The sequence below is a fragment of the Oncorhynchus mykiss genome, chromosome 16 (genome assembly GCF_057628025.1).
Source record: "Oncorhynchus mykiss isolate SJ-2025 chromosome 16, ASM5762802v1, whole genome shotgun sequence".
Taxonomy (NCBI): domain Eukaryota; kingdom Metazoa; phylum Chordata; class Actinopteri; order Salmoniformes; family Salmonidae; genus Oncorhynchus; species Oncorhynchus mykiss.
In genome coordinates, this window is record NC_143037.1 from 8,071,544 (window position 1) to 8,086,176 (window position 14,633).

Consider the following 14,633-nt stretch of genomic DNA (forward strand, 5'->3'; position numbering starts at 1 on the left):
CATAAAACCAGCGTATACAGAAAGAGAGCAGGACTAACATACTTGGATGTAAGAGAAACCTTTGCATATGTCCCAATCACATACTTTGGGTTAAGAAACCCCTTCATTGTTTGCTGAAGTTTTTCTCTCTCCAGCTAGTATACAAAATGGTATGATTTAATAGTGTTGCTACGGTTACCACATACATAACTTCTATGGGGAAGCTATGACTGTTGCAAACTATACTACCAACACTGCATGCTATTCAATGCATTCTTGTGGTTACTTGTGATTCACACTAAATGTAAAAGGTTGACTACTTTTAGTATTTCACTGCAGCTGTATAGCCTCATCTTCACTCCACTGAAGAGTTAAAACACACCATTTTCAAACTCAAAAACAAACTCAAAGCAAAGTCATGTTTATCTGTGAAAAATCACACACAGGTTAATGTGAGTCACACACCTCAAGATGCAGGCAGATAGGTGTTCCTCAGTGATACATGTCGTGGCGGTTGCCTGTCTGAAGGCAGCAGTCAAGTGGAGTTATATTCTTGTGCACCAGTTCCATGGGGCCAGGTCTCAGGGCCAGTTTGTCATTGAGGTCATCTGTCAGACAGGCTCTCTTCAGCCTCAGCTGAAGCAAAGTTCTTCATACATCCTTCAATTTTTTTTTACTATTTAACCATTATTTTTTGGTGTGAAGGCAGTTACACTTCCTCCACTAGATACGTTTTTCTGTTGTCGAGCTAATTAAAAGGGGGACTGCGACATGGGTAAGACTGCCTTATGTGCACACACACACTATACAAATAATCCTGGATTAGGTTGGCTCAATATCCGTGCTTCTTTTAGGATGGGTTACCTGCTGGTGTGCTGCAGCCTGAGCTACCTTGATTAATCCACTGAGAGAAATAGTGAGAGCATTTATTTGGTCAAATCTTCAACCCTTTACACTCCTACCTGTATACAGGTTGAAAATGGTAGATTTGGGCATTGATAAACGCCTAAATTGGAACGCAGTGGCTGTACAGTAACATGCTATACATGACGTCAGAGTTCTGGCTCTGCGCTTCACGGCGCTGTATGGGTTTTGACTGACAGCCGTTCTGAACATGAGCACCTCGCGCCACAAGAAGTCGTCCCCAGTCCCTCCCACTAATTGGGCAACTTTTGCAATTGTTTTGTAGTCTGAGGGAAATGCTGTAAATTAAGAGGATTCTATGGATTTTGAAAGATGAGAAGTTGAGGATTATATGATGTCATACAAGCAAGCTAAAACACCTGTGAGTCCAAATGTGCACTTCACATTTCAAAATCATATAAACTCATATCAAATACAGTGTCAACATTTATAATCACTATGTTTGAATTACAGTTACCAGATGACATGGCGTCTGGGTTGTTCTGAACAGAATGACCCTGTGTTTGTCTATTGGGAAGAACATTTGTGCACCCATGACTTCTTTCTATGGGCAGTGGGGAACCCGTCATTCAGGGCAGGCCACTTTCTTGTTGTTGCCTGTTTTGCATGTTGTTTAAGCATTAATACGTGTCACAAATCAGTTTGCAAACAATGTAAAAAATAAAGTTAATAAAGCCTCCATACAAAAATGGTCTCCTTTTTTGCTTTTTTGAGTGAGGCAGCTCCAAAATGCAGGTGTTTCAGCCTAGTGCCTTATGTGTTGGTGGGGAAGCCAGCGGAAAATACGGAACGTAGGGGTTGGTAATGTTCTTTAGTTGCGCCATGATTGGCTCAGTGTTCTGTCACTCATGAGGACACTACGTCACCGCAAAATCTACGGGCAGAGCTAAAAAATTCAAGCCCCTTCAGTGCTGCCCATAGAGTTACATTAGAAGTGCCCATCCAAGAAGGCTCAAGGTCATTGGTCACAGATAAAATGACGTCAACTCACGTTATTTCTACAGTAGCTTTGATTGTCAACATCATACTTTTAAAATCTTAGCTAGGAGTCATCATCAAACAAGTAGACAATCTACAAAGAGAAATAATGAAGACAAATTACAGATCAAATGTATCGGTGCTCATCGGCCATTGGACATAAACATTACACAACAAGTTGGAAATTGCAAATTCAACAATGAGTGGTTTGGAATCACTAGCCTGCTATTCAGTGGAGTGGGTGTGTGGTCCCACTTCTGGGATGAAGGGAATTTTTTCCAAGGTTAAAATGATAAACATTCAACATTGGCCATGCTGTCAATCCAGCATGATTTTTGCCCCGCTCAAAACAACTTAACTCAGAACTGGGAAATCTGACAATGAATTCAAGACAACTGGGAACTCAGTAAAAAAACGATCTCCGACTGGCAAAATACGCTTTGAACGGTCATCCAACTTGGAATTGTAAGTCAGCAACTTGGGCCTCTTTCTAGAGCTACGACCTGAAGATCACTGACGTCATCATGATTCGACCTTGTTTTTTGAAAGTACCATAAATCCAGAGAATGCCAGACTTTGATGACAAAGTTTGATTGCAAAATTTGCCTACGAAGCACCGCCGCACCACCTTCCTGTGCAAGTGAGCACAAGAAGGCGAGTCCAAAAATGTACTCTATGCTGCTGCTTAAATGATGTAATATGCCAGAGAGACATGTAGACTGTAGCTAAGAAAGTAATACATACTAAGTGTATGTTGTGTAGTAAACTGTTAGTAGCCCATGTGCCTCACCCTAATAATTTGGTCTATTTTCACCTCTCAATTTCACCTACTGTTCTGACCTGGTGGTGCACATGTAGCCTATAACCTGTTTTAGAGAAATGTCATCATTGAATAGTGTAAGAACTTTCATTGTCAGTTTATATGGTCCCTTCATTTATCCTACGGTTCTGACTCGGTGTACAGGGAGAACACTGTAAGAGCGGCCCCAAGTTCTGAATTATGTCATAGATCGCTCATTAATGTCTTAATCGAGATGACGGATTTCCTCTTATCCGCTTGTCATCCCCTTATGCCATAGTTTGTACATATCAATTGTCAGTAGAAACCATATTTGTTTATCATATGTTGTTTCTGTAGTTGCTCCAAGGCAAAGCTAGGAGAGCTAAAAAAAACAAACAACTTATAGTCGAAGACTCTTCTTTGAATCACAAAAGAGGGGCTGGGTTAAATGATGAAGACATATTTCGGTTGAATGCATTCACCCATGACTGCGTGGCCATGCACGCCTCCAACTCAATCATGAAGTTTGCAGACGACACAACAGTAGTAAGGCTTGATCACCAACAACAACGAGACAGCCTATAGGGAGGAGCGGAGAGCACTCGGAGTGTGGTGTCAGGAAAACAACCTCACACTCAACGTCAACAAAACAAAGGAGATAATTGTGGACTTCAGGAAACAGCAGAGGGAGCCCCCCCCCCTATCCACATCGAAGGGACAGCGGTGGAGAAGGTGAAAAGTTTTAAGTTCCTCGGCGTTCACATCACGGACAAATTGAAATGGTTTACCCACACAGATAGTGTGATGAAGAAGGCGCAACAGCGTCTCTTCAACCTCAAAAGGCTGAAGAAATTTGGTTTGTCACCTAAAACCTTCACAAACTTTTACAGATGCACAATTGAGAGCATCCTGTCGGGCTGTATCACTGCCTGGTACGGCAACTGTACCACCCATAACGGCAGGGCTCTTCAGAGGGTGGTGTGGTCTGCACAATGCATCACCAGGGGCAAAACTACCTGCCCTCCAGGACAGCTACAGCACCCGATGTCACAGGACGGCCAACAACCACCCGAGCCACTGCCTGTTCACCCCGCTACCATCCAGAAGGCGAGGTCAGTACAGGTGCATCAAAGTTGGGACCGAGAGACTGAAAAATAGTTTCTATCTCAAGGCCATCAGACTGTTTAACAGCCATCACTAACACAGGAAGGCTGCTGCCTACATACAGGCTTGAAATCACTGACCACTCAAACAACGGATCACTAGTCACTTTATTAATGCCACTTTAATAATGATGTTTACCTATCTTGCATTACTGATCCCATATGTACACTACCATTCAAAAGTTTGTGTTCACTTAGAAATGTCCTTTTTTTTAAAGCACATTTTTTGGTCTACAGTGTAGACATGGTTAATGTTGTAAATGACTATTGTAGCTGGAAATGACAGATTTTTCTTTTATAGAAAGAGTGTGAGACCCCGGTGCACAACTGAGCAAGAGGACAAGTACATTAGAGTGTCTAGTTTGAGATATGGACTGGGTAGTCTACAGAATGTAATGTAATATAATCAAATAACAAGGGGCCTTTTGCAACCATCGATGGCACTAGATTGTCGCCAGCTGATGTCTCGTTAAACCATTAATATGAACTAAATTCACCAGCCCAGCTAATATCAATTGCAACCATTATTGGTCACCTCATTACCGCTCCCTAAAAGATGATGTCGGTGTTACCCTTAGTCCTGCTTGCAACCAAAGTCTTTGAAGGTATGTTCGCCCTCTGGTTGGTATCGTCACAGGAACAATATAGTTATTTTTGAACAAACTAAGGACAATTTATCAATTTGACAAGCATTCAATATAATAATAATGGCGCAATGTTATGGGCTCCGAACCAATTGTGCTATTTTGAGTATTTTGTGTGTTTTTTTCACATTATTTGTATCTTAACAGCGATTACTCACCTCGAACTGGACAAAGATATTTTCTTTAACGAGTCGGACGTGAAGGATTTACTCCAGATGCAGATACAGGGGACGCAGGTCTGAGTGCCTTGAGAGAATTTATCGGCAAGTGGGTAACCCGCCTCTACCATCCGTCCTATTGGCCAACGTGCAATCAATAGAAATTAAATTGGATGAGCTCTGTTCAAGACTATCCTACCAATTGGACATAAAAAAATGTAATATCTTATGTTTCACCGAGTCGTGGCTGAACTACGACATCGATAATATACAGTTGGTTGGTTTTTCCGTGCATCTGCAAGACAGAAAAGCTGTAAGATAAGGGATGGTGGTCTGTGTCTATTTGTCAATAACAGCTGGTGATCGAAATTAAATATTAAGGAAGTCTCAAGGTTTTGCTCGCCAGAGGTAGATTATCTCATGATAAGCTGTAGACCACACTATTTACCAAGAGAGTTTTTTGTCTATTTACCACCACAAACCGATGCTGCCACTAAGACCGCACTCAACGAGCTGTATAGGGCCATAAGCAAACAAGAAAATGCTCATCCAGAGGCGGCACTCCTAATTGCCGGGAACTTCAATGCACGGAAACTTAAATCCGTTTACCTCATTTCTACCAGTATGTTACATGTGCAACAAGAGACAAATATGCGTAGAAAGCTTTCCCTTCCCCTCAATTTGACAAATCTGATCACAATTCTATCCTCCTGATTCCTGCTTACAAGCAAAAACTAAAGCAGGAAATACCAGTGTCTCGCTCAATATGGAAGTGGTCAGATGACGCAGATGCTAAGCTACAGGACTGTTTTGCTACCACAGACTAGAATATGTTCCGGGACTCATCCAATGGCATTGAGGTGTATACCACATCAGTCACCGGCTTCATCAATAAGTGTATCGATGACGTTGTCCCCACAGTGATTGTACGTACATACCCCAACCAGAAGCCATGGATTACTGGCAACATCCACACTGAGCTAAAGGGTAGAGCTGCTGCTTTCAATTAGTGGGACTCTAACCCGGACACTTATAAGAAATCCCGCTATGCCCACAGACAAACCATCAAACAGGCAAAGCGTAAATACAGGACTAAGATTGAATCCTCCTACACTGGCTCCGACATTCGTTGGATGTGGCATGGCTTGCAACTATTACGGACAACAAAGGGAAGCCTTAATATAACCGTACAGAATGGCAAATAACAGAGCTCATTGTCTCTCTGTCACACTGTCAGAGGTTTGGCTTTGACTCTCCAGTCCTCTGAAGGATAATATAGTGTGTGAGTGTGTGTGTAACCAGTGGTAAGTGTGCGGAGGAACAGAAACCAGAGTCCCGGCATGGTCTATCAGTTTCTGGGAGTCTCCCGGAGATAAAGCAAGCAGCATGGGCAAACGTGATTGGTTGACAGGGCAGATACTCTTTTAGAAATGTTTTTCGATTGGACGTTTATCTGGTGATAGTAGGCGAGAGGTCGGCGGTACACATGAAAAGGGTTTTGGCATCTATTAACTTTCACTCACTCACACACACACACACACACACACACACACACACACACACACACACACACACCACACACACACACACACACACACACACAGAGCTATCCCTCTGGATTGCATTCCCCCGACACACACCATTGTTTATAAATACCCAGGCAAGTGCACTCACACAGAATACAGCTCTGGCCTCTATAGTGGAGATGCCCTTGTTTCTCTAACAGATGTTAGCCAGTTTGTAATATACTTATAGGAGCATTAAATGCAGACGAAATATGTCAATTTCATGACTCCAGTTTATATTATGAGGTTAGAGGTATAGATCATAGATCCGCTTGTATCATATCATGGGGTTAGAGGTATAGATCATAGATCCGCTTGTATCATATCATGGGGTTAGAGGTATAGATCATAGATCTGCTTGTATCATATCATGGGGTTAGAGGTATAGATCATAGATCCGCTTGTATCATATCATGGGTTAGAGGTATAGATCATAGATCCGCTTGTATCATATTATGGGGTTAGAGGTATAGATCACCTTTAACAGTGTTATGGGGACGAGGGGTGTCTGGTTACACAGTGTTAAGGACTAGGTTGTGTTATCATGAGGTAAGAGCGGCTCGAAAAAGTGAGGACAGGTAGGGTGACGTGTTTCAGAGCCGTTGTCCGATGTTGCAAGTTCAATTAAACTCACTCTCTCTCTCTCTCTAGTAACGCAGTACATGGTGTCCCTCTCTCTCTCTCTAGTAATGCAGTACATGGTGTCTCTCTCTCTCTCTCTAGTAACACAGTACATGGTGTCCCTCTTTCTCTCTCTAGTAACACAGTACATGGTGTCTCTCTCTCTCTCTCTCTAGTAACACAGTACATGGTGTCCCTCTCTCTCTCTCTCTAGTAACGCAGTACATGGTGTCCCACTCTCTCTCTCTAGTAACACAGTACATGGTGTCCCTCTCTCTCTCTCTAGTAACACAGTACATGGTGTCCCTCTTTCTCTCTCTAGTAACGCAGTACATGGTGTCCCTCTTTCTCTCTCTCTCTAGTAACACAGTACATGGTGTCCCCCTCTCTCTCTCTCTCTCTAGTAACACAGTACATGGTGTCCCTCTCTCTCTCTCTCTAGTAACGCAGTACATGGTGTCCCTCTTTCTCTCTCTAGTAACACAGTACATGGTGTCTATCTCTCTCTCTCTCTAGTAACACAGTACATGGTGTCCCTCTCTCTCTCTCTCTCTAGTAACACAGTACATGGTGTCCCTCTTTCTCTCTCTAGTAACACAGTACATGGTGTCTCTCTCTCTCTCTCTCTAGTAACACAGTACATGGTGTCCCTCTTTCTCTCTCTAGTAACACAGTACATGGTGTCTCTCTCTCTCTCTCTCTAGTAACACAGTACATGGTGTCCCTCTTTCTCTCTCTAGTAACACAGTACATGGTGTCCCTCTCTCTCTCTAGTAACACAGTACATGGTGTCTCTCTCTCTCTCTCTCTAGTAACGCAGTACATGGTGTCCCTCTCTCTCTCTCTAGTAACACAGTACATGGTGTCTCTCTCTCTCTCTCTCTAGTAACACAGTACATGGTGTCCCTCTTTCTCTCTCTAGTAACACAGTACATGGTGTCCCTCTTTCTCTCTCTAGTAACACAGTACATGGTGTCTCTCTCTCTCTCTCTCTAGTAACACAGTACATGGTGTCCCTCTCTCTCTCTCTAGTAACACAGTACATGGTGTCCCTCTTTCTCTCTCTAGTAACACAGTACATGGTGTCTCTCTCTCTCTCTCTCTAGTAACACAGTACATGGTGTCTCTCTCTCTCTCTCTAGTAACACAGTACATGGTGTCCCTCTTTCTCTCTCTAGTAACACAGTACATGGTGTCTCTCTCTCTCTCTCTCTAGTAACACAGTACATGGTGTCCCTCTTTCTCTCTCTAGTAACACAGTACACGGTGTCCCTCTTTCTCTCTCTAGTAACACAGTACATGGTGTCCCTCTCTCTCTCTAGTAACACAGTACATGGTGTCCAACTCTCTCTCTCTCTAGTAACGCAGTACATGGTGTCCCACTCTCTCTCTCTCTCTAGTAACACAGTACATGGTGTCCCTCTTTCTCTCTCTAGTAACACAGTACATGGTGTCCCACTCTCTCTCTAGTAACACAGTACATGGTGTCCCTCTCTCTCTCTCTAGTAACGCAGTACATGGTGTCCCACTCTCTCTCTCTAGTAACACAGTACATGGTGTCCCTCTCTCTCTCTCTAGTAACACAGTACATGGTGTCCCACTCTCTCTCTCTAGTAACACAGTACATGGTGTCCCTCTCTCTCTCTCTAGTAACACAGTACATGGTGTCCCTCTCTCTCTCTCTAGTAACACAGTACATGGTGTCCCACTCTCTCTCTCTAGTAACACAGTACATGGTGTCCCTCTCTCTCTCTCTAGTAACACAGTACATGGTGTCCCACTCTCTCTCTCTAGTAACACAGTACATGGTGTCCCTCTCTCTCTCTCTAGTAACGCAGTACATGGTGTCCCACTCTCTCTCTCTAGTAACACAGTACATGGTGTCCCACTCTCTCTCTCTAGTAACACAGTATATGGTGTCCCTCTCTCTCTCTCTAGTAACACAGTACATGGTGTCCCTCTCTCTCTCTCTAGTAACACAGTACATGGTGTCCCTCTTTCTCTCTCTAGTAACACAGTACATGGTGTCCAACTCTCTCTCTCTCTAGTAACGCAGTACATGGTGTCCCTCTCTCTCTCTCTCTAGTAACACAGTACATGGTGTCCCTCTCTCTCTCTAGTAACACAGTACATGGTGTCCCTCTTTCTCTCTCTAGTAACACAGTACATGGTGTCCCTCTCTCTATCTCTCTAGTAACGTAGTACATGGTGTCCCTCTCCATCTCTCTAGTAACACAGTACATGGTGTCCCTCTATCTCTCTAGTAACACAGTACATGGTGTCCCTCTTTATCTCTCTAGTAACACAGTACACGGTGTCCCTCTTTCTCTCTCTAGTAACACAGTACATGGTGTCACACTCTCTCTCTCTAGTAACACAGTACATGGTGTCACACACGCTTATGAGACACACTTGTCACGTTGGTGGCTGAGAAGTGTGTGTGTGTGTGTATGTGTATGTGTGTGTGTGTGTGTGTGTGTGTGTACGCACACACACTTGCACGTGTATGTAAAAGTGTTACTCACGAGGCATGATGCCCTGGTCTGCAAGCTGCTTTCCAGTCCTCCTCTGCTGGAGTCTGAACTGCAGAACTACAGGGGGGAGATGGAGGAGGGAGACAGAGAGATGAGGGAGTGAGACAGAGAGAGGAGGGAGGGAGGGAGTGAGACAGAGAGAGGAGGGAGGGTAGGAAAGGGTGGGGGAAGCAGATACAGAGGGGTTGAGAAACTATTCTAATTTCAGCAGAGAAAGTATTGCTATGGTTGTGTGCCGGTGAGAGAATGGGGTTTGACAAATCATGGACCAAAATCATTGTATGAAAGTTCTGATGCTACATTTAACATCCTGAAAAATGCAGCAGCATGCCACCATCTATCCCACTTCTGTCTTGCCTCTGAAGCTAAGCAGGGTTGGTCCTGGTCGGTCCCTGGATGGGAGACCAGATGCTTCTGGAATTGGTGCAGGTGGACCAGTAGGATGCACTCTTTCCTCTGGTCTAAAAAAATAATATCCCAATGACCCAGGGTAGTGATTGGGGACATTGCCCTGTGTAGGGTACCGTCTTTCAGATGGGACGTTAAATGGCTGTCGACTCTCTGTGGTCACTAAAAATCCCATGGCACTTATTGTATGGGTGTTAACCCTGGTGTCCTGGCTAAATCCCCAATCTGGCCCTCAAGGCTACCTAATCATCCCCAGCTTCCAATGGACTCATTCATCCCCTTCCTCTCCCCTGTAACTATTTCCCAGGTCATTGCTGTAAATGTGGTAAAATAAGGGTTAAACAAATAAAACACAAGCCTCATGCCAATCTCTGTGTGCATAGAATAGTCGCAGAGACACACAAAGTAAAAAATTATGCTGTGGGCTGACAAATATTTCTGTGAACAGGATGTAGGGTATGATAAACACAGCTCCCTCCTGGCCTTTAAACAGATCTGCTAGGCAGTGTGTGGTCTGTCTGTGTTCTGACACACACACATACTGGCCCTCGTCTGCCGATCCTCCCTTAGCCTCTATCCAAAGTCCCTCGTGTGTGTGTGTGTGTGTGTGGAGTCTGGTGTGTGTGTATGTGGAGTCTGGTGTGTGTGTGTGTGGAGTCTGGTGTGTGTGTGTGTGGAGTCTGGTGTGTGTGTGGGGGTCGTAGACGCCAGTTAACCCCATGTCAGTGTGCACGTGTGTGTTCTGTGCTCCCCTGCAGAAGAGGTCTCACAACGGGACCCTCCAGCTGAGATGATCAGCCAGGTCACCCGTGATTCAAGTCAGTATTCAACGTCAATCCATGTAGGGAGATGATGTGGAAACCGTTCACTAGGGGAAACAGTGAGAGCCGTTACCTTCAAGTCGTTTGTGGTTTTGCTAGGGCATTGTGGACAGGGATGGCGGATGGGCGTAAGCATGTGCCTCCGACTCCAAAGGTAGCACGTTTTGAATCCAGCGATACAAAAAGCTGTCTTTGAGATTTTTTTGTTTTAAACCTTAACCCTTACCTTAACCATTCAGAGTTAATGCCTAACGTTAAGAATTCAGAGATGACGCCAAAACTAAAGCTTAAAACACTTTGAAATCTGATGTTTGTAACAACATGGATAAACGTCTAACTATGACGTGAGACTGGTTGAGAACTGGTTGAGTGTGACGTGATGATTATCTCTGTTTCTCTCGGCACTCTGGGATGGCTCAGAGTTTATAGAGGACCGTTGAATGGAGCTGCTATGTAGTTTCACGACTCTGTTTCACCAATACGCCACGGGAGCATGTTTGAACAATGTCACACTGTCAACACTGGACACATACCGAGCGATGCTTGAGGTGTGTGTGTGTGTCGGCTTTATCTCGCCGTCCTCTCATCTACCTCCGTTACATAATTACCTCATTCTCTAAACATCTGCTTGAGATTTACAGTTTGGCAGCAGCACAGCCATTCGCTCTGACTAGACGCTGGGACAAAACATGTCACAGTGCAAACTATTTTTCATTATACTAACCTTTCAAATCACTTTTGAATATCTCTCTCTTTTTGTCAATGGATCAAATCCCTACCCCACTGGACCCGAGCCAGGTTGAAATTCAATATTATTAATACCTCATGAATCTATAAATACAATATCGCAGAAATATAATATCTCATAACACAGTCATAACGACCTGTTGTCAAAGCAGCTGCCATGCTCCTGGAGAGGTCAAAGGGTTTAGTTCCTCTAATGAGGAGTTCCTGTGATTGGACATCCTCACCTAAAGACTCATACATTCCCCACTGTGTGTGTGAATGTGTTCATGTTTATTTATTAAAAAGGACCTGTTCAGTAATGTTTCATATCCTGCCATAGTCAATGTTTATTCACCATGTAATCTGCTACAGTCAAGTGTGTTAATTGAATCTGTGTGCAAATTTTTTGTTGAGTCAGGATTGGCTAATGAGATAATTGTAGCCTCTCCCACCAATTTGAGTTGATTGAATGTGTATATGTGTTTGTGGGAAAGAGGCAGCGTAAGTAGCTGAAGGAAAGGGTAGAGGAGAGCATGTGCAACAGATTTTATGCTCTTATCTTTTGATTCTTGTTTTATCCTTTCAGCATGATTTTAATAGATTTTATGCTCTCTCCTTTTGATTCTTGTTTTATTATTTATTTATCAGCATGATTTTAACCGTTGGTGTATTTGTCTATTTATTCAAATAAATTCTCCATTTTGGAGTAAAACTGTTCCTGACTTCAAGAAACATTTTCATGAGATAATGGCCAACTTTGTCACAGTTGCCCAAACAAGACTAAGATCTCTAACATCCCACTAACTTGAGAGAGATGTTTCTCCCTCTCTCTTTCAGATAAACGCAGATAAACACACCATCAACAGACTATTTCATTTATGTCACTGGGGCACATCCTCATCAGATCCATCCTCTGTGATTATTGCTGCTTGTCAGTGTGTAACAGTTGGCTCTGAACCCTGCTTTAATATCACCTGGCCCTCTGCAGTCACACAGAGATGGCATGGATAAACACCAACGCTACAGTAATGTTAACACACAATTCAGGGTGAGAGAAAATACACCTTTAATTATGAAAGCTTGGTATTCCATACAACAGGTGGAAGCTACTGGAAGCGTAAATCAGGGTTTACAACATAACCTGGCATTTATATGCCATGAACCTCTCCAGAGGCAGCAGAGGACAAATGTGACCCGTTTCAGGAAACTAGGCGTATGTTGCGGGTCACTACTTCACAGGAGAGCCGTTTGAAAGTAAACGTACAAAAAAAAATTTGGGGGCAGAAATGTCTTCTGGAACATGTGAACTTTCATGTGCCTTACTAACAGTGTATGCCATCTGTAAATTCAAATAAATAAAAAAACAGCAACCTTCCCGCCATGATCATTGCCATGATTGGCTGAGATAAATAGACATGCAGAGAGATGAGTTGGGGTTGGTCTGCCATATAGCACGTTTCTGTCTTTTTGAGCTGGCCAGTATGTCTAGGTAATCCTGTCTAACGTGTCTTTAAAAACAAAATGTATCGTGTAGAAGAACTGCACAAGTGCTGCTCTCCACTTTCTGGAGGATCGAGTTTTGAAATCAGTGGAATTAAGAGTATGATAGCTAAGGAGATGGATAAAACTTCTTCAAACTAAGGGCAACCATGGCATCTGTGACAGCGAGAGGCATCCATTCATGCTAGCTACATTTCAGATATGAGACACGTTTCTAATTTTGACAGAAAGTCAATTTCATTTCAAGTTAAAGTTTACTGTTAGCTAGCTAGCTAATGTTAGCTGGTTGGCTAGCTAGCTAACGTTACGTGTATGAACTTATTATTCGTATCTCAGAGCCATTTGCTTGGCTAGTTATAGCCTACTGTTAGCCAAATGTTGCCATTTCAATTTAAAGTGTACTGCTAGCTAGCTAGCTAATGTTAGCTGGTTGGCTAGCTAGCTAACGTTACGTGTATGAACTTATTATTCGTATCTCAGAGCCATTTGCTTGGCTAGTTATAGCCTAATGTTAGCTAGCCAACATTGAACCTGGTTGGTTAGCTACTTGCAGATTCATGCTGGTTAGTTCATTGTTTACCTGATTACTCCATTTGGTCTTTGCACCGGTTTCATCCATAGGCTAAATTGTAGCAACCTCATGATGGGTATAGGGAAAATTGGAGTGTCATGTAGTAGCCTAATCCTATCAATGTTACACTGAACTGGGTGAATGGAACATGAATGACAGGTATGCAATGTGATGTAACAAAAATAAGGCCATGTTCATAAATTGTTTTATTGTCATCCCTTCTTGAACGGCACCAACCGCCACCAGCCTTGATATAGTGTTGACATAATATATACTGAACAAAAATATAAATGCAATTTCTAAGATTTTACAGGGTTACAGTTCATAGAAGGAAATCAGTCAATTGAAAAAAAAAAATTCACAAGAATGGGCAGGGGTGCAGCCATGGGTGGACCTGGGCGGGCATAGGCACACCCACTTGTTGTGAGGCCGGTTGGACGTCCTGCCTAATTCTCTAAAACAAAGTTGAAGGTGGCTTGCCAGTTGCACACTCCCTCAAAACTTGAGACATCTGTGGCACTGTATTGTGTGACAAAACTGTACATTTTAGAAGGCCTTTTATTGTCCCCAGCACAAGGTGCACCTGTGTAATCATCATGCTGTTTAATCAGCTTCTTGATATGCCACACCTGTCAGGTGGGTGGATTATCTTGGCAAAGGAGAAATGTTCACTAACAAGGATGTAAACAAATGTGTCCACAACATTTGAGAGAAATGTGCTTTTTGTGTGTATGGAACATTTCTGGGATCTTTTATTTCAGCTCATGAAACATGGGATCAACACTTTACACATCGTGTTTATATGTTTCTTCAGTGTACAACTTCAACTTCTCTGACAGTTATGTAATACTAGAGAGAAGGAAACCACACAAACACGTCTCCTGGGACCACTCTGAGACCCTCATCTCTCGCTGTTAAAATACCAGTAGTGGTAGCTTACTGTTGTTGGTGTGAGCATGGAGCTGGCAATAGCAGAGTTGTGGGTTTGATTCCTGCATAGGCCACTAAATAAACACGTTAACTGCGTGAATGTATTGTCCTCACGACATCAAGCTATCCATGTCCATTGACTGGCCATCGTACTTTAACTTCATACAAATAACATACAGTATATGAAAGGTTTGAGGAAACATCGCAAAACACCCACATCACCAACAGTAATAACCTCAGCCAGGCTCAGAGTGATGTGACTCTGTCTCTCTCTGTGACCCAGCATGTAAGACTGAACAGTCTCCCGACTTCTGCATGGCATTAATGACC

General features: G+C 43.2%; 1 protein-coding gene across 7 annotated transcripts in view; it reads right to left on the bottom strand.

Annotated features, from left to right (window-relative positions):
* LOC110492813 (myocardin) overlaps positions 1–14,633 on the bottom strand; it is a 195,336-nt gene that overhangs the window by 50,553 nt on the left and 130,150 nt on the right. For all 7 annotated transcript variants that reach the window (XM_090201846.1, XM_090201844.1, XM_090201843.1 and 4 more), the window contains one exon: positions 9,339–9,404. In XM_090201846.1, the coding sequence (XP_090057972.1) occupies positions 9,339–9,404 (66 nt within the window). The remainder of the gene's footprint in view (positions 1–9,338; positions 9,405–14,633) is intronic.